At 42.7% G+C, this 25,615-nt stretch overlaps 1 protein-coding gene across 1 annotated transcript; it reads left to right on the top strand.

Annotated features, from left to right (window-relative positions):
• On the top strand, positions 1 to 25,615 carry LOC144600883 (transmembrane protein 26-like). Its single transcript, XM_078412766.1, has 6 exons — positions 1 to 191; positions 12,367 to 12,490; positions 19,785 to 19,853; positions 20,265 to 20,461; positions 21,949 to 22,025; positions 23,986 to 25,615. Exons 1-6 carry the CDS (start codon positions 1 to 3, stop codon positions 24,315 to 24,317), a joined length of 990 nt encoding a protein of 329 aa, XP_078268892.1. The 3' UTR covers positions 24,318 to 25,615.

Below are 25,615 nucleotides of genomic sequence, written 5' to 3'. Positions count from 1 at the left end.
ATGGCTTGGCACGTCTACCTGAGCGCCGTCGTCCCCAGGCTCGTTTTCATCCTTCACACTTTGGTCGCGGTTTGGCGAGTGTATTTCGTGAAGAATGACCCCATGTACTGTCTGCTGCTGCTTCTGACATTGCTGATCTTTGTGGAGATGATAGTGACCATCACCATCCAGAAAGGAGCCGATTACAAAGGGTAAGAGCGATTATCGAGTCGAGTTTATTTGTCACATACACACATACACACACACACACACACACACACATACATACATACATACATACACACACACACACACACACACATACACACACGCACACATACACACACACACACACACACATACACACACACATACACACACACACACACACACACACACACACACATACACACATACACACACATACACACATCCACAGACACACACACATAAACACACACACACACACACATACACACACACACACACACACACACACACACATACACACATACACACACATACACACATCCACAGACACACACACATAAACACACACACATACACACACACACACACACACACACACTGTGCGGTTTACACGCTGTGGAAATGTAGACTAACGCCGGGGTAAAATGACCAGTTTCTCTCACTTCGATGCAAGTTTGAAGGAGGGCGGGTAAAGTTATGAAACTAGAAAAGAAAGTTGCAAACTATCTGTATCCCAGGCGGGCAATTCAATCGGCCTGCAGAAATACACGAAGACTTGATCTAAGCACTTGGTCATCCTCTGCATTTTGTTCTGGCTACAAAATGAGGACGGGAATTAAAACTTGGTTTTATGTGAAGCAGCGGTCTTTCTTCTATTGAATCGCTATTTCACACCCACAGGCTTCAGTATGGTCCGCTTCCTGTACAAGGAGCCATCTGTGAAGTGTATTGAGGGGTGGAAGGAAGCGTGGCCGGATTTTACCAAGAGCCATGAGTTTAATGCTGCAGTTCTCAGCTGCTGATCGGACATCAAGAGACTAGGGCGAAAGGGGAATTCAAAAAAATTAAAATCCGCAAACACTCAGCAAGTCAGGCAGCATTTGTGTGAGACGCTCAACGATTCAGGTCGAGGACTCCAGTCAGAATTGAAACTTAAACAGTTTCTCTTTCCACATATGCTGCCTGATCTGCTGAGCGTCCCCAATATCTGTTGTTACTCCAGATTTCCAACATCTAGTTTTCTGATTCTCATGAAGGGGGGAAGGGTATTGTTGATGCAGTGGAGTGGGAACAAAATGTAAGGTTTCCAAGTTTGCTGCTGAGACTAACATAGGTAGAATGATGAGTGATTGGGATAAATCACTCTATTAAACTCATATTAAACTCTATTTGTCAAGATTTATCTGCAGTTGTGTTGTGTAAGAAGGAACTGCAGATGCTGGTTTAAACCGAAGATAGACACAAAAGTGCTGGAGTAACTCAGCAGGTCAGGCAGCATCTCTGGAGAAAAGGAATAGGTGACGTTTCAGGTCGAGACCCTTCAGGCTGAGTCAGGGGAGAAGGAAACTAGAGACATGAAAAGGTGCAAAGAACAAATGAATGAAAGGTGTGAAAAGGACAAATCAAAGCCAGCAACGATGAACAAGGAAAGGTGTAGCCCACAACGGCCCATTGTTGGCTGTGGAGGTGTTAAAGGGGTGGATGCAAAATCTGAAACTGAGCAGTGGAGGGACAGAGAGGGAGGGAATGCACGGATCACTTTGAAGTTCATGGTCCTCAATTGTTTACTATTTACATTAATGACCTGGTAGAGGAAACAAAATGTAAGGTTTCCAAGTTTGCTGCTGAGCCAAACATAGGTAGAATGATGAGTGATTGGGATAAATCTTGACAAATAGAGTTTAATATGTGGAAGTGTGGAGGTCGCGCATTTCAGCAGGAGAAATCAAAGGTGGATTATTAACCCAATGGAGAAGCACTGCAAATGAGTGAAGTTCAGAGAGATCCGGGTGTTATAGTACATGAATCACAAGAAAGTCAAAGGCAGATCCAATTAGGTTAACAAAGCAAACAGCATTTGGCTTTTATTGTAGAGTGATTGGAGTTTAGGAATGGGGTGGTTCTATTACAGTTGTATTGGGTGTTGGAGAGACCGCACCTGGAATACTGTGAACACACACAGCTTGGTTGCCTTGTCTAAAAATAATATGATAGCAATGGAGGTAGTGCAAAGGAGATTGATTCAACAGGTTAATTCCTGAGTTGAGAAGATTGTCCCACACAATTTGGGTCCGTTTGAGTTTAGCAAAACGAAGGATTATCTCATTCAAGTAGATAAGATCCTAAAGAGGCTTAACAGTGTAAATACAATGGGACTGGAATCTTGAGCAAAAACACAAAGTCCTGGAGTAACTCAGCAGGTCAGGCAGCATCTGGTGAGCGAATAGACAAGCGATGTTTCTGTTCGGGATCCTACTTCAGGCTCTTAATTTTTGTTAAAGCCTTTCTTTAGTGCAGATGTTGAGGGGGTTTCACTGGAGAGATAGTCATAATAACTGGTTTATGGCAACAAAATAAGGGTCTGGTCATAAAAAGTTGACGTTGGAGAAATTTCTTCTCTGAATTTCTTCTTACTAGGTTAATTCCCGGAATGGCGCGACTATCATATGTTGAAAGACTGGAGCGACTAGGCTTGTATACACTGGAATTTAGAAGGATGAGAGGAGATCTTATCGAAACGTATAAGATTATTAAGGGGTTGGACACGTTAGAGGCAGGAAACATGTTCCCAATGTTGGGGGAGTCCAGAACAAGGGGCCACAGTTTAAGAATAAGGGGTAGGCCATTTAGAACTGAGATGAGGAAAAACTTTTTCAGTCAGAGAGTTGTGAATCTGTGGAATTCTCTGCCTCAGAAGGCAGTGGAGGCCAGTTCTCTGAATGCATTCAAGAGAGAGCTAGATAGAGCTCTTAAGGATAGCGGAGTCAGGGGGTATGGGGAGAAGGCAGGAACGGGGTACTGATTGAGAATGATCAGCCATGATCACATTGAATGGCTGTGCTGGCTCGAAGGGCCGAATGGCCTACTCCTGCACCTATTGTCTATTGTCTATTGACGTTAGTGAATTTCTGGATTATCAGCCCCCGAGGGTGCAGAGGCCAAATCATTAGAGAAATTATAAACAGAGATAAAGATTGAGGGTTATAAGGGATTGGCACAGAGGAGGTGTAGCAGGCAGCCCAGATTAGCCGTGATCTGATTGAATAGTGGGTTTTGGATCGATAACCCATCTGCCCCTATTTTTTGTATTTTTATAAAACTCCATCTCTTTTATCAGCAGTGAAGACTATTTCCAGCAGTATTAGTTTGTATTCCTTCAAGTGTATAAACTTAATGTGTTGGAAGGAACTGCAGATGCCAGTTTAAACTGAAGATGGACACAAAAAGCTGACGTAACTCAGCAGGTCAGGTAGCATCTCTGGAGAAAAGGAATAGGTGACGTTTGAGTCTGAAGAAGGGTCTCGACCCGAAACGTCACCTATTCTTTTTCTCCAGAGATGCTGCCTGACCCGCAAAGTTACTCCAGCTTTTCGTGTCTATCTTCTGTAGAAACTTGAATTGTGTTCTAAGTGAGATTGCTGAAAGTCTATGGGTTAGTTGTAGAAATCATTTAGTCTTATGGGGGAATAAAGCACAATGTTGCCATTAAAGCCATGAAAGTTCAAAGTAAAATAAGCAACATTTTTGTTCACACAAAGGGCAATAGAAACACAAACCTGGTGCTCAAAATGCAATGGGAACTAGGGACCAAGTGAAAGCTCCAAGATTTGGATCAAAAGTTTTATTCCTGTTTAAGGATATCAAGAGATGTGGATCATAAATGAGGGTTGCAGCACAGACACCCTTGGATATCAGAGTCGGCTGGGGTGGGCAAATGGCCTATTCCAGTTTCAATGACCAGTCTGTTTATTCGTCACATCAAAAAACACAGGTTCTAGATCCAATGCAAATTGAAGAAGGGTTTGTAGGCTTGCCTGAAGCCTCGGGTTGTTTGTTACCCGCAGTGTGGTTGGATCGGGAATAGGACCCTATAATGATGAAGAAACAACCATGCATTTCTAAGTCAGAATGTTGTGCAGCTTGGACAGAAAGCTGCAGGTTGTGGTGTTTCCACAGCTGATGGTAACACCATCATGTGGCTTAGATGATTGCCTTATGCAACTGTGAATCTGGTCAGTAGATGCACACTGCACCCAATTGTATGCCCTGATTTGTTACCATTCCTCTTTGACAATGCAATTGTCAAAAAAGTAATATCAGTCCCTCTCTTCGTTACAATGGTTTGCAGTGACGACAGAGCGCTTATGCTGATATGCTTTGCAGCATACCTGTTTGTCAAGAGCAAATGGGTGGAAAGGCACAATAAGTTTAGAGCGTGTCCCACTTAGGCCATTTTTTAGGCGACTGCCGGCGACTGTCAAAGTTGTAGCAGATCGCCAAACTTTTCTTTTACCCTACGACAATGACCACGACAATGCCGAGTCAGGTTGAGATTACACCGTCTTCGGAAACATCACGAAAATTCTCACGCTGTCAATGCTTCTCTGGCATCCTAATTTTCTCTGAAATCACTGACAAGTCGGTAAGTACTTAAGAGTTTTGAAATATACCATCTCGCCCGGGTTACTTGAAAACCAAGCTTCACGGTAACAAGGCATAAACTGGATTTACTTCCAGTTTACTAATAGCAGTATTAAGAAATTTAATTTTTAAAGTGGTTAAATGGATTTTTGTGCGGAGTGTGGGCATTCTTTGAAAATGTACGGGAGATGCATATCTATCTGGTTTCTGGGTTGCATATCTGGATTGGGAGCCTACTTTAAATGTAATCGCTGATGGCCATAAACATTGCGAAAATTCCCACGCTTACCTGACCGTCAAACTGTCGCCTCCAATCTACCTGTCAAATGTCCTGACGGTAAATAAATTGATTAAACACAAGTATTTTATGGTATCTTCAAATGACTTTACTTATTTTAATATTATGTGCTTCTAAATGCATCTAAGAGAACCTAGCAAACCTGGGGACAGCATGCGACAGCGCCCGCAATAAGCAACGATACCTGGAGACAAGCCAGCTGTTGCCGAGAAATTTCACTCCGGTTGATTTCTCAGCGACGCGCTGACCCACTACGATTCTTGGAAGATTCCTCACGATCATGCCCGCAACACCCCGGCGAACTGTCGGCGACAGCCTAGTCGCCGACAGTCGCCTTAAAATCGCCTAAGTGGGACAGTCCCTTAAGGCATTTAATGCAAAAGTGGTTGCAATACAGGGTGACAATATAATTAATAATTAGAAAATATGGCATTAGCTAACATTTTATGAGCAGCACCAGGAGGAAATATTCTATGAAAGCAGAAGTGATATCATATGATTCTGTGTATTCTGAGAAACTTATGTCAGAATCAGCATGCTGTGCAGGAATTAATTAAGTCACACTTAACTGATGAAGCACGATGTGGAGCAGAGGGAATGGGAAACTGAGAGGCTGCTCATCGCATCTGGTCCACAGGGCAAAAAGTTAACATCCCTTCAGGTTATTGTTTTGAACAATTGGAGAGTGTAGGACCAGAGGCCATAGCCTCAGAATAAAAGGACATAAAGGAGATGAGGAGGAATTTCTTGAATCAGAGGGTAGTGAATTTGTGGAATTCACTAACACTATTCTACGCAGACTTGGGACAGGATACAATTACACCAAGCCAATTAGCTAACAAACCTGCATGTCTTTGGAGTGTGGGAGGAAACTGGAAATCCCAGAGAAAATCCAAGCAGGTCACTGGGAGGATATCTCCGGTCGCTCTGCAGCCTAACATCGTGGAGCTGGAGGCCTTGCCTGGGACTGATTTTGTGCCCCCATGGGGCGTGGACCTACCACCAGAGCGTGCGATTCCTTGCCTGGATCAACGCTCCAACGCGGCCTGCCGACTTTAACATCACAGATCTCACAGTCTCAGGTTGAGACCGAGTCGGGAGCTACAAAAGCTGCACAAGGTTCGACTGGTCCTGACCTGGGATAGATCGCCCGGCGCGGGGGAGCTGAGGTTCCCCCCTCCCTTCCCAATGCAGGAGCTTGATCGCCCCGACGAGGAAGGCCTGCCACCAGCTAAGGGAGTCAAGATTGTCCCGTCAACGGAAGGTTAGAGGCCCCTGACCGCTGGAGGACAAAGAAGGGAGAGGTTGAACTTTTGTTTGCCTTCCATTATAGTGAGGAATGTAGAGGAGTCACTGTGGTGGATGTTCATGTTAAAATGTATGTTGTGTGTCCTGTTGCTTTTTATTGTTATGACGGTATAGCAAATGACATTCCTCGTATGTTGCAAAACATACTTGGCTAATAAAGTATGATTGTGATTGCTTGTGATAAGATAAAGGTGGAATGATCAAGACTTTAACACTTGTTGAGGCTCGAACTGTGATCAAAAAAACATTCCCAAGCCAAAGCAGTAAAGATTATATGTGTAGGAAGGAACTGCAGAAGCTGCTTTAAACCAAAGATAGACACAAAATGCTGGAGTAACTTAGCGAGACAAGCAGCTTCTCTGGAGAGGAGGAATGGGTGACGTTTCGGGTCGAGTCGAGTTACTCCAGCATTTTGTGTCTCTCAAAGATTACGTGAACAAGGTATAGATAGGCCAAGATTTAATTGAATACCAGAACTAACCTTGGGGTCAAGCAACATTCCCCTAATCCTATCTGTCTGAAATCTCAAACTGTTATCCCTCATAAAACTTTTTTGTTTTGTCTTAATTTAAGCATCACTTTAAAAAATCCCAGCTTTCTAAATCTCTCCGGTTGCAAACTGGCACCCATTGGTAGCAACCCCAAATCATTTTCTTTGACTTTGTAATTTTCTCAGCTTCTCCTCATTGATTTTTGCCCCTATTTGTGACCGTATTTTCAGGGTTATTGAGTTTTATCCATCCTCAAACAGTTAATTAGGCCACTGTGCCAGAACTCACATTTGAAAGAAGGGTCTTTGCGTGATTTAGCAACACAACACATCAGGGGAAGTGCATACAAATTGGAGCCAATAAAAATAAGCAACGGGTAGTGTTTGTTATTTTTACATTGATTGCATTTGTTGTTTTATTTTAATTTTTTTTAAACAAAAACTAGCTTTTGCTACTGATGGCTATCCTGACTCTGCCCAATAAAAGTTTGGGGCAGTAAAGATTTGGCTCTACCTCAAGTGACTCGAAAGGAGAAGAAGGGTCTTGACCCATTACATCACCCATTCCTTCTCTCCAGAGATGCTGCCTGACCCACTGAGTTAGTCCAGCTTTTTGTGTCTATCTTCGAAAGGAGACCTTTCAGACTGGCATTTTGGTCCTCCGCATGCAATCACATTGTGTCAAGCAGAAAAGTTGCCGTTGGATCTGGCAGGTGAAGGACTAGATTTAAAGTAATAGAAATATGGATAACATAGTATAAGAAAATAACTGCAGATGCTGGTACAAATCGATTTATTCACAAAATGCTGGAGTAACTCAGCAGGTCAGGCAGCATCTCGGGAGAGAAGGAATGGGTGACGTTTCGGGTCGAGACCCTTCTTCAGACTCAGTCTGAAGAAGGGTCTCGACCCGAAACGTCACCCATTCCTTCTCTCCCGAGATGCTGCCTGACCTGCTGAGTTACTCCAGCATTTTGTGAATATATGGATAACATAGGCCATACTGTGTTCCAGTGAACGCCTGTCAAACATCTTGTTCTGTGCATTGATGTGATCTGCTACACTCAGACAAGAAGGACACAGTTCAGTCTTTTCTCGCAAGAGTGTAGCAGCCCTTCTTGCAAGAGAGTGGCCGCTCACATCAATGCACAAACAAGCTGATAAGATAAACAAGCTGAGAAGAAAAGCCTCACTGGGCTAAAGACATAAAGACCTTCAAAGAATTGTAAGTTTGTATGAAAACTTGGAGTAAATGAACCAAAAGTATGAAACAGGTTTACAGTGACACTATTAATATACAATCGTTGTTAATCTGTTTTGTACGTGGTACCATTCCTACTGCCTAACCTTGACGATTTGCTTAACATGTGACATTTTTTCATCCATCCACTCCTAGGTCTTTCAGGGTATTATAAACGTCATTGCACTTTAACTCTGCTGCCATGAATCGAGTTGTGCAGTCCTGAAATGGCTGATCAATCGCCAATCCTCACACTTATCGGACACATGCTCTAAGTCATGAAATAGGCAATTGGTATTGAAAACATTCTATTGCTTGCCTTTTGCACTTCCAGGCTAGTTCTTTTCAATTTATGTTTGATTGGTGATTATTCCCAAAGGTTGTCGAATATTTTTTAATGGTCTGGAAGATTTACAAAATCTAGGACTACATATTGTCATTTACTATTAGGTGTACAAATGACTTGAGTTTGATGTGCTGATTAGACTTTGGTTACAAGGGTCATGCCGACCATATAGTATTTCCACCATTTCAAATACGCATTATTTTAACTGGTAAAACAAAACTGGCATCTCAGATGTTCATTTGCTTATAAAAGTAAAAATTATGTTTGGATAAACCATTATTAAAATCCAATTGATTCACTAATCTTTAAAGCAGAGAAAACATGCTTATGTTAGCCACGCTACGTCGCATTGATTAATATTTTCCGTTTTATTCATTACACCTTTCAATATTTGCCTGAAATTATGACGTGATTAACATAGACCCTAGAGCAGTACAACACAGGAACAGGTGCTTGAGCCCCCAATATCAATAGACAATAGGTGCAGGAGGAGGCCATTCAGCCCTTCGAGCCAGCACCGCCATTCAATGTGATCATGGCTGATCATTCTCAATCAGTACCCCGTTCCTATCTTCTCCCCATACCCCCTGACTCCGCTATCTTTAAGAGCTCTATCTAGCTCTCTCTTGAATGCATTCAGAGAATTGGCCTCCACTGCCTTCTGAGGCAGAGATCCATGGCGAACATGATGCCTAGTTAAACGAATCTCTTTTGCCTGAATCTACACACCTCTATTCCCTTTAAACCTATACACCTATTTAAAAGCCCCTTAAATGCCCTTACCGTATCTTGCTCTACCACCACCCCTGCCACTATGATCCAGGTACCCACCACTCTCTGTATATAAACACTTCCCCCACACATCTCCTTTAAACTTTGCCTCTCTAACCTTAAAGCTATGTTCTTTAGTCTTTGACATTTTCCACCCTGGGAAAAATGTCCTGACTGTCTACCCTATCTTTATTTCTCATAATTTTATATACTTTTACCAGGTCTCCCGTCAACCTGTGACACTACAGATAAAACAAACCAAGTTTGTTCAACCACTCCTGAAAGCTAATCCAGGCAGCATTCTGATAAACTTCTACAGCACCTTTTCCAAAGCTTCTACATGCATTCTGTAATGGGGCAATCAGAATTGCACGCAAAACTCCAAATAAGTCCTATAAAGCTGCAACATGACTTCCTGACCCTTACACTCAAAGACCCCACTGATGAAGGCAAGCATATCATTAGCACTTTGTTACCACTCTATCTACTGTTGTTGCCACTTTCAGTGAGCAAGATCCCTCTGCATATCAATGCCATTGAGCATCTTGCCACGTGCTATATATTTTCCCTACATTTGACATTTATTAAAGAAATAAAATCACTAAGAAATGACGACATTTGATAATTTGAAAGTATCTGTACTAAATAAGAACATAAGAAACAGACACAAAAGCCAGCCTTAAAACTTGCAACACTATTCAATTAGATTATGGCTGATCCGATGACCTCAGCAACCTTCCTCATAACAACTCCCCACTGAACCAAATATCCATATATAAGAGCCTTGAATATATTCAACAATTTAGCTTTCACATTTCTCTGGTGTAGAATATTCCAAAGGTTCTGAATTTTTTGAAAGGGGAAATTATCTATTTTAAAAGGTAATCCCTCATTCAGAAACCTTACCCCTTGTCCTAGATGTCCCCATGAAAGGAAAAATTATGGAAGCATTTTCGCAACCTCTCAGCATTAAGCCTACTCAGAACTTTACATGTTTCAATTAGATCATCTCTCGTTCTTTTAAACTCAACGTCCCCAATTTTTCATCATAATATAACCTGTTCATCCCAGGAATCAACTTGGAAACATCCTCTGAACTGCCCTCCATGAAGGTATATCCCTATTTAAGTAAGGGAACCAAAATCATACCGAATGTCTTGAATAGCTGTAGCTAAACTTACATCGCTTTTGCAATAAGGACCAATGTTCCATTCACCTTCCTAATTACTTCCTATACCAGTGTGGATAGGGTGAGCAGTTTTAAATACTTGGGAGTCCGCATCACAGAGGATCTGACATGGGCAACGCACATTGCCGCACTGGTGGGTAAGGCAAAGCAGCGCCTTTACCACCTTAGACAGCTGAGGAAACTCAGAGTGTCTCTGAGGATCCTTCATTGCTTCTACTCTGGGGCTGTAGAGAGCATCCTGTCTGGCAACATTATAGTCTGGTTTGGGAACAGCTCTGCCCAGGACAGGATGGCCCTGCAGAGAGTAGTGCGTTCGGCAGAACGCGCCATGGGAACTACACTCGCCCCCCTGCAGGACCTATACATCAGGAGGTGCAGAGCCAGAGCAAGTAAGATTATGAGGGACCCCTGCCACCCCAGTAACGGACTGTTCCAGATGCTACGGTCAGGCAAACGCCTCCGCTGTCACGCTGTGAAAACAGAGAGGATGAGATGGAGTTTCTTCCCACAGGCCATCAGGACTGTCAACTTTTATAACTTCAGAGACTAAATTTTTGTCTACACTATAGTAACTTATTAACTTTATTTATATGCTGTAAATGTAATTCTTTTTTGTGCACAATCCGCAGGCATTGCCACTTTCATTTCACTGCACATCGTGTATGTGTATGTGACAAATAAACTTAACTTGACTTGACTGTTTAATGGTCATGCTTTATGTGTGATGTTACCTAAATCGCAAATGCAATTAGCATCTTGTTGTCTGTCTCTATTTGAACAATATTCTGCTTTTGGAATGTTCAGAAATGTAAGCTTTTACTCTTTGGAGGGGTAGATTAAAAGCACATATCAGCACATTTAGTTAATAACTTATTGGAGCAGAATTAGGCAGAATGAGTTACTCCAGCACTTTGTGTCTATCTTCGGTGTAACTTACTCAAGTAGTTATAACTAGTTTCAGTCAATCTGTTTGAATCAGATCCAAAAAAAACTTCAGAAAAAAATATTTAAATTAAAAAGTTCTCCCTCTATGCTTTCTTTGAGTTATATTTCACAATAGAAAATAAGTTCATGAAATTTCTCTTCATAAATCTGACCAGTCAAACCATTAGATTGGTTTATCTGAACGGGACGGGAAGCAGACGTCACAACTTGCTAAGTCATCCCACACCATTGTGCAACAATACCAAAACCCCCTTATGAGAATCAGAAAACTAGATGTTGGAAATCTGGAGGAAAAACAGTACACAACAGGTCAGACAGTATCTGTGGGAAGAGAAATAGTTTATGTTTCAATTCTGACTGGAGTCTTTGACCTGAATCGTTAAGCGTCTCACATTCCACAGATGTTGCCTGACTTGCTGAGTGTTTCCAGATTAGGCCATTCAGCCCATCAAGTCTATTCCGCCATTCAATCATGGCTGATCTTTCCCTTTCAACCCCATTCCCCTGCCATAATCCCTGACACCCACACGAATCAAGTGCTAAGCATATGTTCATGCCAGTGAATCCCAACTTACACTAAAACTAATTTGAAGTAAATTCGCTGACCAGAGTCTCTTGACCAGAGTTGGGGAATTGAGGACCAAAGGACGTAGGTTCAAGGTAAAGGGGAAAAAGATTTAATAGGAATCTGAAGGGTAACTTTTTCACACAAAGGATGGTGCGTGTATGGAACAAGCTGCCAGAGGAGGTAGTTGAGGCAGGGACTATCCCAACGTTCAAGAAACAGTTAGACAGGTACATGGATAGGACAGGTTTGGAGGGATATGGACCAAGCACAGGCAGGTGGGACTAGTGTAGCTGGGACATGTTGGCTGGTGTGGGCAAGTTGGGCCGAAGGGCCTGTTTCCACACTGTGACCCCATGACTCCAAGCTCTCATCAACTGAGCTGGAATGTCATTAATGTACAGTAGATGGTGAACATTTCTTTCAGCACTGAAAAATTCTGCAGCAATTATATCAATTGAATTCCTTCATTCATTTTCAATGTCATGCTCATTGTAATTTTTATTGCAGTTAAATATAGATGAACAACAGCAGGTGCTGGAAGAATGATTATTAATAGTGGTGCTATCGTATTCTAACACTTCTGTATGCTCACTTGAACAGGTTTTCTCCAGCATTGTTTTTTTATCTAATCAACATAATACCTCCAATATGGATCCTTGAAATATGGCAACTTGAACAAATGCGCAACGACGAATGTGTTTCAAAGAATAACTCCGCATGCATGGTATGACTGTCTTATTTTCAGTGTTATAAATGTAGGTATGTTATAAATGTTGGTATTCCATGTACTAATTTTGACAGTAATTGAATTTCCATTTTGACATTCCCATCTTCCCTCTGATTCTGCTGGCCTATAGATTTCTTATTATCCGTTTGTAAATGAATGATATTTTTGTTTAGTTTTCACAGCCTAGCTTTAGTGTGGCAATGTAATATGAGAGGCTGATTAACATGGGTGTAGTTATTTGCTTTTCAAAAAGCATTACAGTGAATACACGCAAGTCAGCGAACCAGTAGCATGTGCAACTGGTTGTCCCTAGTGTGTAGGATGGTGTTAGTTTATGGGAATAACTGTTCGGTGTGGACTTGATGGGCCGAAGGTCCTGTTTTTGCGCTGTATCTCCATACTAAACTAAACTAGTACACATTAGAGTAAACTGGATAGTCTGCCATCCATAACAGGGACAGCACCACCATAGTGAGACTAGATCATTATCTCCATAAGAATAATACTGGAGTAACACTGGAGTAACATAAGAATAACAATCATCATTCGACATTGATAAAGAATGTCAGGTGGAATCTTATGGGATATTGCACATTGAAAACCTAGAAATATGGAAGATGGTCCTGTACCCCCAGCATTATCACTATAACAAAATCACATCGATAGACTTAGTAATGAAGCCCGAATGACATGGAGTTACTGTACTTGCCCACTCATTACTTACAAACGTGCCATAAAAAAAGTTAATAATGCCTGTCCATTTCTGTGATCAGTCTTATTTACCGCCAAACAATTTCTTCTGCACTGAAAATTAACTTTACAAGTTTACATTGGAATTATTTTTTCATAAAGAATGTTACCCCATTTTTACTTTTTCTCTCTATTAAGACCAGCTTTTCTTTAATTTGCTTTCTCAAATAATTTGCATGATTGGGCCTTTAATAATAATAATAATAATAATGCATTACATTTATATAGCGCTTTTCATACACTCAAAGACGCTTTACAGGGATTTAAAGAACATAGGGAAGTGAATAAATAGATAAATAAGTAAACGAACAGAGAAAGGAGACAGAAGGTGAGGTGACCTTCAGTGGTTGAAGGCAGTACTGAACAGGTGAGACTTCAGTGATGTTTTGAATGTGGTGAGTGAGGAGGAGTCTCTGACGGTTTGGGGTAGTGAGTTCCATAGGGTGGGAGCAGCGATGGAGAATGAAGTTGCCAAGACAACCACGTTCAACCTATGAACTGCTCATTCTGAATACTTCAATCAAGCAGTTTTTATAAGTTGTTGTTTACCATAAATTCCAATGCAATATATCCTGATGCATCGTGCAAAACTTTAATGTACGTGATCTATAGCTGATGATGGCAAGAAAACAAAGGAGATAAAGTTATTTCACAGCCGGATTATGTGTTAGTTGGGCTCCTTGGTGAGAACTAAGTTTATTTCGAGCGATCTCTCTCAAAAAAGGTGGACAGGTGTTGGATCAGATGCTTCTTTTGTTGTTATTGGAGCTGGGGATGTCATTTAGTGCTTTGTCCAGAAAGGAGAGTGAAATTAAAATGATAAAGTCCCACACAGATGGCGTAGTAACATTCTGTTAATGCACATTTTGGATTCTAATTGTCATCCTGAACTCCTGCATTAATTCTTGCAGTATTTGAATTCCAACTGATTGTGTTTCCCCATATACATTTGAACCTAGAGCGGCAACCTGGGGCGATTAGGGCGGCACGGTGGAGTAGCGGTAGAACTATTGCCTTACAGCGCCAGAGACCCTGGTTCGATCCTGACTATGGGTGCTTGTCTGTGCGGAGTTTGTCCGTTCTCCCCCTGACCTGCATGGGTTTTCTCCGAGCTCTTCGGTTTCTTCCCACACTCTAAGGACGTACAGGCTTGTAGGTTAATTGGCTTCGTAAAGAAATGTAAATTGTTCCGAGTGTGTGTAGGATAGTTAATGCGCGGGTGATCGCTGGTCGGTACGGACTCGGTGGGCCGAAGGGCCTGTTTCCACGCTGTATCTCTAAACTAAACTAAATTATCATTACATAGCATTGATCTTTTTTATTTGAATTTTCCCATCGTGGATCACAGCAATTAATATTTCTGGGTGAAATTGCGCCAACTTCTAAATTGGTTAAGTCACTTCCAGGAACAAGTACACAAGCATTATAAGAAAATAACTGCAGATGCTGGTACAAATCGATTTATTCACAAAATGCTGGAGTAACTCAGCAGGTCAGGCAGCATCTCGGGAGAGAAGGAATGGGTGACGTTTCGGGTCGAGACCCTTCTTCAGACTGATGTTTGACCTACTGCCAGTACCAGCCATGCACCTAAGGACATCATGATTTGCGTAGTCAATATCAACATAATTGGAGCTGAAATTTCCAAACTACAGCCGTTGTGGACTAATCTCTGTTGTACTCAAGAACACATTGTTCCAGTTTGTTGGTTCTCCTCATTACTTAAAAGGACGACATTATTTAAATGGACATTCTGCTAACTCTGGGAGATCTGACAAGCTGGCTTCAGACTTTTTCCAAGGTCCGCATATGTGTGAATAAAATAATGAAACAAATTTCTTCTGGATGACGACAGTGATCAGCTGCCATTAGGTCGAGCAATAATTCAATAACCAGTGGCTTTGTCACGGGCATGACCCACCAACTCAGGGCAACTTGGGGCAGGAGGCACATACATGCCCAACAGTGAAGAAGCTACTCATTGGAGATTTATATCTCTCTATATCACCGTCTATATCTCTCGTTTCCCTTTTCCCCTGATTCTCGATTTGAAGAAGGGTCTTGACCCGAAACATCACCTATTCCTTTTCTCCAGAGATGCTGCCTGACCCACTGAGTTACTCCAGCTTTTAGTGTCTATTTTCGATTTAAACCAGCATCGGCAATTCCTTCCTACACATTCCATGTCCTACGTTGGCCGATGCATTAACAGGCTCAGGTTTACCAATGCTGTTGTCACTGAGGTATATGTCCTTCAGCTATACCACATGACTGGACAGCTCCCTCAAGAGAAGTTATAATTCCTCTCAAACCTCCTTGCTACACGATAACTCCAATCAATTCTCAATTTACTGCTCACTGCATACACGAATAAATCATTTCAACTACTTCGATATCTTGTGGAACAGCTGATATCGGGTACCAGGATTTACCATTACCCTGAGATCCATTGACTGCATCCATGCACTTATAGTACTAATCATGAAGCATTTGGACATTTACCTACATGGGAAAGGCTTCCACTCCTTCGTTATGCAACCTGTTGTGGATCATGAGATGACTTTCCTGAGCTGTTCTTGCAAGCAACATAAATGACACCTCCATCCTGAAAGAGATCGCACTGCTGCTTACACTGCCTACAGTGATGTATCCTGGAACCAGGGCCAGACTGGACTTACCTGGCACCTTGCACCAGGACACTTCCAATCTCAGCAATGAGCCTAGACATCCACACAACTACAGAAGAGTAGTGAAAAATGCCATTGGATACTTAGAAGTGTGATTTTGGTTTCTGCATCAATGGTGAGATTACAGGGGTCACAGCTTAAGGATAAGGGGGAAGTCTTTTAGGACCGAGATGAGAAAACATTTCTTCACACAGAGAGTGGTGAGTCTGTGGAATTCTCTGCCACAGAAGGTAGTTGAGGCCAGTTCATTGGCTATATTTAAGAGGGAGTTAGATGTGGCCCTTGTGGCTAAAGGGATCAGGGGGTATGGATGAGAAGGCAGGTACAGGTTACTGAGCTGGATGATCAGCCATGATCATATTGAATGGCGGTGCAGGCTCGAAGGGCCGAATGGCCTACTCCTGCACCTATTTTCTATGTTTCTATGTTTCTACACACCAAGCAGGTGCAGAGATTTTGCATATTGCACAACCATGCAAACCAACGACAGCAACCAGTGACGTCGCGGAGGTTCGTTAGGCAAAGCCTGAGAGGAGCTTCCATATCCCCAATCAGTACATCGGTCCATTCTTTGTTTTCTTGATTGATTTGAGTCATAACTGTTCTCAACCGCACTGCAATCCCTTGTATCCAGTTTGTGAAATTGCATCCTGTCCAGATTCCACAAGCCACAAAAGAACATGGCATTATTCTGTCTTTAGCTCATCTTGTGAAATGAGCAGACATTACGGTTCATCATTATTCCAGCAAGTACTGCAGTAATGTGGTTGTGCTTCAGTGGACTAACAAGACTTGCAATCCATAGGTTTGGAACAATAATCTAGAGATAGAGTTATACAGCGTGGAATCAAGTCCTTCGGCCCAACTTGCCTATGCCAACCAAGGTGCCCCATCTACACTAGTCCCACCTGCCCATGTTTAACCCATATCTCTTTAAACCTTTCCTATCATGTACCAGTCCAAATGCCTTTTATGTGTTGTTATTGTACCTACCTCAAGTACCTCCTCGGGCAGCTCATTCTATATACTCACTACCATCTGTGTGACATTTAAATAACATCCTGGCTGTTGGGGAATTCAAGTTTAGTTAATTACCTGAAACATAAGAAAGCAACAAGCACTTATCTTCGCTAAGTTGATCACAACACTGTTGGGTTATTGTAAAAACTCACTTTTAGCTCACTAATGTCCTTCAGAGGAGGAGCTCAGCCATTCATTCCCAGCCTGGCATATATGTAACTGAAGACCCATAGCAACGTTGTCTTCAGTCAATTTGATTCACTCACATGGTGGCAAGGAACAGCTGAGTGCAAAGGTTATAGGATCGGACAATATCTCAGGTACAGTTGTAGAATTCCAGAGAATTCCAGACAATACACCTGGAATTCCAGAGTTTTCCAGTACTGTTCCATCTCTGGAATCTATAATGTTGATAATTATCCAGCTATGTCTTGTTCGCAGAAAGCAGGACAAACCCAATCTGACTTAACACTACCTAATCAGACTATTACTGATGATCAGAAACGTTAGGGAAGCCATTGTCAATAGTGCTACCGAGTGGCACTTGGTCGTCAACAACTTCCTGACCTTTGTCCAATTTCGATTTTGCCTGGGCCACTTGGCTCCAGACCTCATTATAATCTTGAAGCAAACATGGACAAGAGAGCTGAACTGCAGAGGCGAAGTGAGATCGACTGCTCTTGAGTTCAAGGCAGCATTTCACTGAGTGTGGCATCAAGGAGGTCCAGTAAAACCAATATCAATGGGCAGCAAAGTTAAGATGTTACATGGGTTTGAATAAACCGTGAATAAAGGAAGGTTCTCGTGTTTGTTGGATGTCATTTATTCCGGCCCCAAAGCTTCACTGTAAGTGTTCCTAATAGAATTCCTAAGGAAATAGAGGCTCACTCAGGCATTGATCCCTCAACCCAGACACCAGACAACCCAGTCCAAGCACTGGAACTCTAGCCAAACACGGCCAATGCAAATCCAGATCTAGAAAGTAACCCCAATACCTTCAATCTAACATACATTCCCGCAATCAAAATCAGATATCAACAGCTCAACCCACACATCAACAACACTACTCAGACACCAGCAAATTAATCTTAACCATGGCAACTGAGCCCAATCGGTTATCTGCAATCAGCAGAGAGTCATGCAATGTAACACAGAAACCCAGGTTTACGAGAATTATCCCAGAAATGATTGGGTTAACCTGAGATCCCTTTGCAAATCAACCTAGATAACCCAGATACTTGCTGCAACCTAAACAGCTTAATTCAATCTCTGCAATTCAACCCAGTAAGGTAACCCAGGCATTGGCACCTCAACCCAGATACCTGTAACCCAGTAACCCAACTCAAACACAGACACACCAGCATATTATCCTAGATAGGGTTGCCAACTTTCTCACTCCCAAATAAGGGACACAAGGTGACGTCACCCAGCCAGCGACCACGTGCTTCCGCTCCACCAATGTCGGCCGCCTGGGCCGAGAGGCGGGTTGTTACGCAACCTCTGTCAGGCGACGCTCGGGCCTCCGGGCCAACACTCTCTGGGCCGCCAGGGCCTACAGCGCTCCCCGAGCCTAAAACGGGACAAGGGCGGTCCCATACGGGACAAACCAATTTAGCCCAATATACGTGATGTCCCGGCTAATACGGGACAGTTGGCAAACCTAATCCCAGATGCTGACAAAAACAACCCAAGTACAATGAACTGCACCCAAACATAGATCATTTACCCGAAAGCTAACATCTCAACCCAAACACCAGCCTCTCAATCCAAAATTATCAGCCAAAACACTGTCCCAGATGCTGTAATCCAACATACTATCCAGTCATCCAACGCAGACATCTACAACCTAATTATGAGTTCACCAACTCAATCCAAAGATCAACAATTCAACCAGGCCCTGACATCTCAACCCCGACACTGGTTTCTCAGCTAACACATCACCAGCTTAACCCCAACACCAACCCGATTGTCTACAGCCCAATGCAAATATCTTTAAATCTAATAACTGTGCTTCACACAGGCCGAGTAAATAAACCTTCCCCAAGGACTCTGGATAAGTAAGTGCAGGCTCTCTCCAGGCACTTCCATTGCCCGATATTTTCTAGGAAAATGAAACTAATGGTTGGAAAGATGGAGAAGGCAGACGTGGTTTGGTTGGGTAAATAGGCAAACAGGGCAAGGCAATGAGTATGTGCAGGAAGGAAATGCAGATGCTGGTTCAGACCGATGATAGACACAGAAAGCTGGAGTAACTCAGCAGGTCAGACAGCATCTCTGGAGAAAAGGTTTTGGGTTGAGACCCTCCTTCTGAAAGGTCACGACCTGAAACAATAGACAATAGGTGCAGGAGGAGGCCATTCGGCCCTTTGAGCCAGCACCGCCATTCAATGTGATCATGGTTGATCATTCTCAATCAGTACCCCGTTCCTGCCTTCTCCCCATACCCCCTGACTCCGCTATCCTTAAGAGCTCTATCCAGCTCTCTCTTGAATGCATTCACCTACTTTTCTCCGGAGATGGTGTCTGATCAGCTGAGTTTCTCCGGCCTGATTTCAAATACCTGGAAACTACAGCTAAAGGATCCCTTCATCCAACCCTGTGATCACTGGCTTCTGTACCTCATCTGTTGGATCTCTTACACACTCAAACACCCACAGGGATCATGGAGTTAAACCTGGAAGTCAAGGATAAAAGTGGAAATAATGGCAGGTACTGGAGCCAGGCTGCACTTTGATGAGAGAATAAAACTCAGAATAATGATATTTCAGCAGAAACTTTAAAATTAAAGTTTCCTTTGTTTGCTGCAAAACAATTAACGGATGATTCTTTTACAGTATGTTATCCGTCCAACTGGAAGTCCAGCTGCAGAAAGGAACCAGAATTCCAGTTTCACAGGCAATCCGGTAAATCTCTGTTTAATTTCATTACACTTATTACTGCATGAAAAAGCAATATGATTTTATTGTTCTTCCTGTGTCTACCTCTGTCGGTAAACAACGAAATACCACAACAAATATATATTGATAGAAAAGACCTGCAGAAACATTTCTATTCTTTGTAAGGGAGGAACTGCAGATGCTGGTTAAAATCAAAGGTGGACACAAAATGCTGGAGTATACAGTCTGAAGAAGGGTCTCGATCAGAAACGTCACCCATTCTTTCTTTCTACAGGCAGCATGTGAGTGAGTTACTCCAGCATATTGAGTCTATTCTTTGTAACCTTGGTTTCTAATTATTCTTAAAAATTGTCGGTGTGTGGCATTCCTTTGATTCTTATTTCATTTGTGTTCTTCTCACGTTTCCTGTTGCATTAGGACATTTTTCAGAATGTCGACTGGATCCTGGGCCTACACCAGACTCTCTTGATTGTACTTATCATCGGAAAATGGATACTGCCTTTGGGAATCGGAGTCAACCGCGACCAACTCTCCCAGCTGCTTTTGATGTTTGTGGGGACGGCAGCTGATATATTGGAGTTTAAGAGCGAAACACAGTCACATACTGGGGTCAGGTGGGGCTTATACTCAGATCTAAATAACATCAGAACTCGATAAGTTTTAAGATTGTTTTGAATAGGGAGAAGGCTGGACCTTGCGGGAAGGTACCAAATTGGAGTAAGGCAAACTACAATGTTATTAGACAGGAGCTCGGGAGTGTACATTGGGAGCAATTGTTATTGGGAAAGTCCACATCTGACATGCGGCCCAAAATGCTGGATTGAGCTCAGTGAGCGGGACAGGCAGCATCTCCGGAAAGAAGGGACGGGTGACGTTTGTTTTTGTAAAGGCCAAATGATCGATGTTCAGCACTGACATGTTCCGGTAAGGAGGAGGGATAGGGATGGCAAAGTAAGGGAATCTTGGATGACTTGAGAGGTTGCAAATTTGGCCAAAAAGAAAGAAGAAATGCATGTAAGATTTAAGAGGCTAGAATCAAACAGGGCCTTTAAGAGAAAGAAAGGAGGAAGGAACTCATGCTGTTTGTGACGTATAAACCGTAAACGACGAGGGCCTAAACATAGACGGGGTGGTTAGTAAGTTTGCAGCTGACTCCAAGATTGCTGCGGTCACAGACGATGAGGAAGGCTGACAAAGTATACAGCAGGATATGAATCAGCTACAGAACAGGACAGAGAAATGGCAGGTAGAGCTTATTCTGAGCAAGTGTGAGGTGTTGCACTATTGGAGGTCAAATGACCTTTAACAGCATTGATCCGTTTAACAGTGCTGAGGAATCTTGGGGTCCAAGTCCATAACTCCCTGATAGGTATATAGAGTGGTAAAGAAGGTATATGGTATGCTTGCATTCATAAGTCAGGGCATTGAGTATAAGACTCAGGAAGTCTTATACTCAGTGGTTTTTAGCAGGAAATTACAGCAAACTTCATAGGACTTTGGTTAGGCCACTTTTGGATTATTGTGTGCAGTTCTGGTTGCCTCTCTCCAGGAAGGAAAGGTGAAGAGAAGGTTGACCAGAATGATGTCTGGATTAGTGGGTATTAGATATAGGGAGAGGTTGGACGGACTTGGATTGTTTCCTCTGGAACGCCAGACGTTGCGTGGAGACCTAATAGAGGTATATACAATTATGAGGGGCTTAGATACGGTAGACAGTCAGAATCTTTATCTCACAACGGAAAAATCAAATGCTGGTTGGCATAGCTTTAAAGTAAAAGGGGCAACATTTAAAGTAGATGTGCAAGGCAGGTTTTTTACACAGAGGGTGGTGAGTGCATGGAATGTGCTGCCAGAGGTAGCGATTGAAGCAGATCTGTTAGTGGCATTTGGAAGAATTTTAGATAGGCATATGAACAGGCAGGGAATGGAGATGTGTTATGTGCAGGCAGATAAGTGATGGGCTTGGCATCATGTTTGGCACAGACATTGTGGGCCAAAGGGTCTGTTCTTGTGCCGTACTGTTCTACAGTATGTTCTATGTTCTTATTGGTGTCGTTCGAGTTGTACATCATTGACTAAGTGGATGTGTTGCTGATTTCAGGTGCTGTCTTGAGCTGGTCTATGCCATTCTGGCTCTATGGACATGGAGTATGCTGCAATTTCCCTTGGACCTTACAGGTAAATCTTAACAGTGCTTTCTGTTCCCTTGTTAGGGCAGCACAGTGGCATGTTTGGAAGACCTGCTGCCTTACAGCTCCTGCAAAACCTAGGTTCAATCCTGATCTCTTTTGCACCCTGTCCTTGTACCTAAGTTGCTTGGGTTTCTTCCGTGTGCTGGAATTTCCTCCCAAAGACCACTGCAATTTGTCACTGGTGTATAAGTGAAGGATAGAATTTGACGGGGAGTTGGTGGGAGAGGAGAATACTGTAGGTTACAGGGAAAATAAGTGAGAGAAGGGGATTGTGCATGAACCAGCATAGACTCAATGGGACAAAATGGCTTCCTTCTATGCCCTAAGGAATTGGGAAATTATAATATTTTGTCAATGTTAATGGAGGCAACTGTCAGATATGGTTCCCAATCTCATTGTACCCCTGTACAATGACAATAAAGATATATTGTATTGTATTTTAAACGTGTGTTAGAAATCATTGCTTTTGGAGGTGCTTCATGTAGTAAGCTGTGACAGAGACTCGTCTCGTGTTTTAAGTGAGATGTGACTGAGGCATGTTTTTTTGTGTCGATGTTTCACGGAGAAGACTATGACAGCATTGCCTTGTTTGTTGTTGATTCAGGGAATGAGGTGGGCTGGAATCCATGATGGAGAATTGTTTTTTTGTGGTGGTTTTTGGCTTAAGATGTGATAGAAATTTGTCAGATGATGTTTTATGGAGTGAAGTGTGACAGAGCTGTTTCGTGCAGTGTTGTTTCATGATGTGAGGGGTGGTGTAGTTTCTTTTTGTGGCATTGGTTCACGGAGTGAGGTGTGACTAGAATTGTTTTATGAAGTGTTATTTCCTCAAATGAGCCGAGGTAAAGGCTAGTTTACACCGAGAGTCTGAAGAAGGGTCTCAACCCGAAACGTCATCTATTCCTTTTCTCCTGAGATGCTGTCCGACCACGCTGAGTTGCTCCAACTTTTTGTGCCTATCTGAGGTGAAGGCTATGTTTGTTGGTATCTGTTGTACTTCGTGGTCCGGTATCTGTTGTACCTTTGTTATGACTCTGGACGGACCACAAGTACACGTGTGTAAAAGGTTACAATGCTGGAGCTTAACTCCAGGCTCTTTATTCCGTGGCCACCTGGAACCAGAGTGGCCACCTAATCACCTCATTCCCTTATATACATGTTACTACACAGGCAAACAAAGTAGTCCTTGTGCTACAGCAAAGTAGTCCCTGCAATATCACAACAGTATCTGCTCATGGATGGAGGTGTGTCGGAAGCTTTCTTTGTGCTCATGAAGTGGGAGCGATCGGTTCAGTCCGAAATAAGGCTAGACGCCAGGTTAGTCCAGTCGGGATGGCTTTATTGACACAGCAAGCTGCCAGCACACATGTTCACTCTCCTCTCTCTCCACAACCCCTGCTGGAAAAAGCCCATGGACTGGGCAGTGCCCAGACCCTGTCAGTCTCAGTGCCGAGGGTTCGGCCAAGGAGTGGCCTAACTCTTAGGAGTCGCCACACCGTGTTGTTTTATGGGGTTATGTGTGAAGGCAGCTTGCTGTGTACACCATTTTGTTTGTGAAAGACAGTTGGGGACGGGGTGATGTATGATTCATGGAGATGACGTTGATTCATGGAGCGAGGATCGGTGTTGATTCATGACGTTGATTCATGGAATGAGGGGTAACGGATGCTTATTTTCTATTGCAATGGTTCGTGCAGTGAGATGTAATGGGGATTTGTTGAGGCAGTGATGTTGCTTGACCCGCTGAGTTACTCCAGCACTTTGTGTCCTGTTTTGGGCTATATAGTGATAGCTACCGGAGTTACATTGATATTACGGCCTGTTGGGCAGTTAGCCTGTAATCATCTTGCTATTTCACCTTGTTCTCCAAAGGAAAAGGTGATATTCTTATGTACAAAATTGCACATTGGCTACTAAACTGTTCCATGCTGCTCGTTAAATTCCAGTACAGCAGAGGGAAGATGCAGAACTTCCACAACATCACACCCCGGTATGGAAAGCACAGCTGTACAAATACAGCGGAGACCTCTGGAACATATTCATATCCATATTTATACAAGATGGACCTTTCCTTGCCTTCCGATTGTTCTTAATGCTAAGTCGGAAAATAAATCACCAGATGTTATTGTTCTTCACGATGAAGAATAGCTTGGTGTTGATACTGCAGATCTATCGGCTGGTTGTCATATATTTAGAACTACGTCATCCCCAGCGGAGGGAAAGCCAGAAGACCAACGTTGCTTCTACTCCTATTGAGATGGACGACGTCGCTGAGTAGTAGGTGCTTCTGGCTGGGGCAGAGATAGGCTGAACGGACATGGACTTGCAAGGTCTCGCCAGCGCCATTAGAAATGAATATGTCCACTTGGTTGAGATACAAAGCTGCTTGTTGGAATTAGCAAATTTGCTTGCTCATGTGCCAGGGAAGGAAGAGCCAGAAGGCACAGCTCCAAGGTTTCTTGCTTGTTCATTTTAAGGAATGCTTCTTCAGCATGTGACTTCATGATTTAGAGATAGACCGAGATTGGCGTAACTCCATTCCTCTGTGCTTCCTTGTGAAGCCTCTCTTTGACAGCACAGCATTAGAACCTATCCCTTTGCAACTCTGAATCTCTGCTGCCTTTTTCTGCTCATTCAAAGCAAGAGAAAATACATTTTCAAGGCAAAGTCACCCTTAGGAAGTCCAAAGCTGATCACTATTAGTGAACTGTTACTATAGAGAATGTAACAGCTGATTTGTGTGCCCGAATTGAGAATTTTAACAAATTAGGCATCATTTGCATCAGGGTAATCTCTCTGCTCTTCCTTAATTTGTTACCACTTACATCTGCAGGAGAGTTTAAAAGCATTATTCTGAACATAACTTCTTTACCTGATGTAGTAAGTAGTCTCTCAAAATTGCACTGGAAACTTCAATATTGGATATGTGTTTAAGTCTTTAGAATGGGGCTTGAACCCATGACTGTCACAGCTACACAATAACCCCATTGGTCTGAAGAAGGACCGTGACTTGAAACATCGCCTGTCCATTTCCTCCCCAGATGCAGCCTGACCAGCTGAGTTTCTCCAGCACTTTGTTTTTTGCTCAAGATTCCATTATCTGTTGTTTTGTTTTGTATCTCCAACATAACTACCTGTTGAACCAGAGCCGATGCCTATTATAATGGAAAATACTTACCAATATATATGTTTTATCGTGTTTTCGTAAATATCAAAAGTCCTCCTTAATGTGCGTCATTTAAATGTTTCTTTTAAATTTAGTATTGTTATTTCTTTGTAAGAAATCAAGGGGAAAAAGTGATAAATGTAACTTTTCATGCACGCTGCAGATTACTCGTATTGAACACATAAAATAGAAAGATACAGACTTGAATTACTGCTTGGCTGAATAAATGTCAAATTCCATGAATTCGCACACTGTTGCTGCAGTGCAGTGATTAGATGGAAACGTGCTTGTTAATTGATAACAGGGTGTGTGTGTGTGTTCTGTGAGTGCTCCAGAATGCACAGTGTATCCTTTGCACTGGCACTGTGTGCAATCTGTGCAGAACAAACCAGACATTGCAACTTTTTTGT

The sequence above is a fragment of the Rhinoraja longicauda genome, chromosome 16 (genome assembly GCF_053455715.1).
Source record: "Rhinoraja longicauda isolate Sanriku21f chromosome 16, sRhiLon1.1, whole genome shotgun sequence".
NCBI lineage: Eukaryota > Metazoa > Chordata > Chondrichthyes > Rajiformes > Arhynchobatidae > Rhinoraja > Rhinoraja longicauda.
The sequence above is the reverse complement of the archived record's forward strand: the minus strand, read 5'-3'. Positions and strand labels throughout refer to the sequence as shown.

Bases quoted from the DNA above. Each gene is read 5' to 3' on its own strand.
- LOC144600883 (XM_078412766.1), top strand. From the start codon at position 1: ATGGCTTGGCACGTCTACCTGAGCGCCGTCGTCCCCAGGCTCGTTTTC. The intron at 192-12,366 runs GTAAGAGCGATT...TCACTTGAACAG, and splicing joins AAAGGAGCCGATTACAAAGG to GTTTTCTCCAGCATTGTTTT. The intron at 19,854-20,264 runs GTAAATCTCTGT...CTGTTGCATTAG, and splicing joins CCAGTTTCACAGGCAATCCG to GACATTTTTCAGAATGTCGA.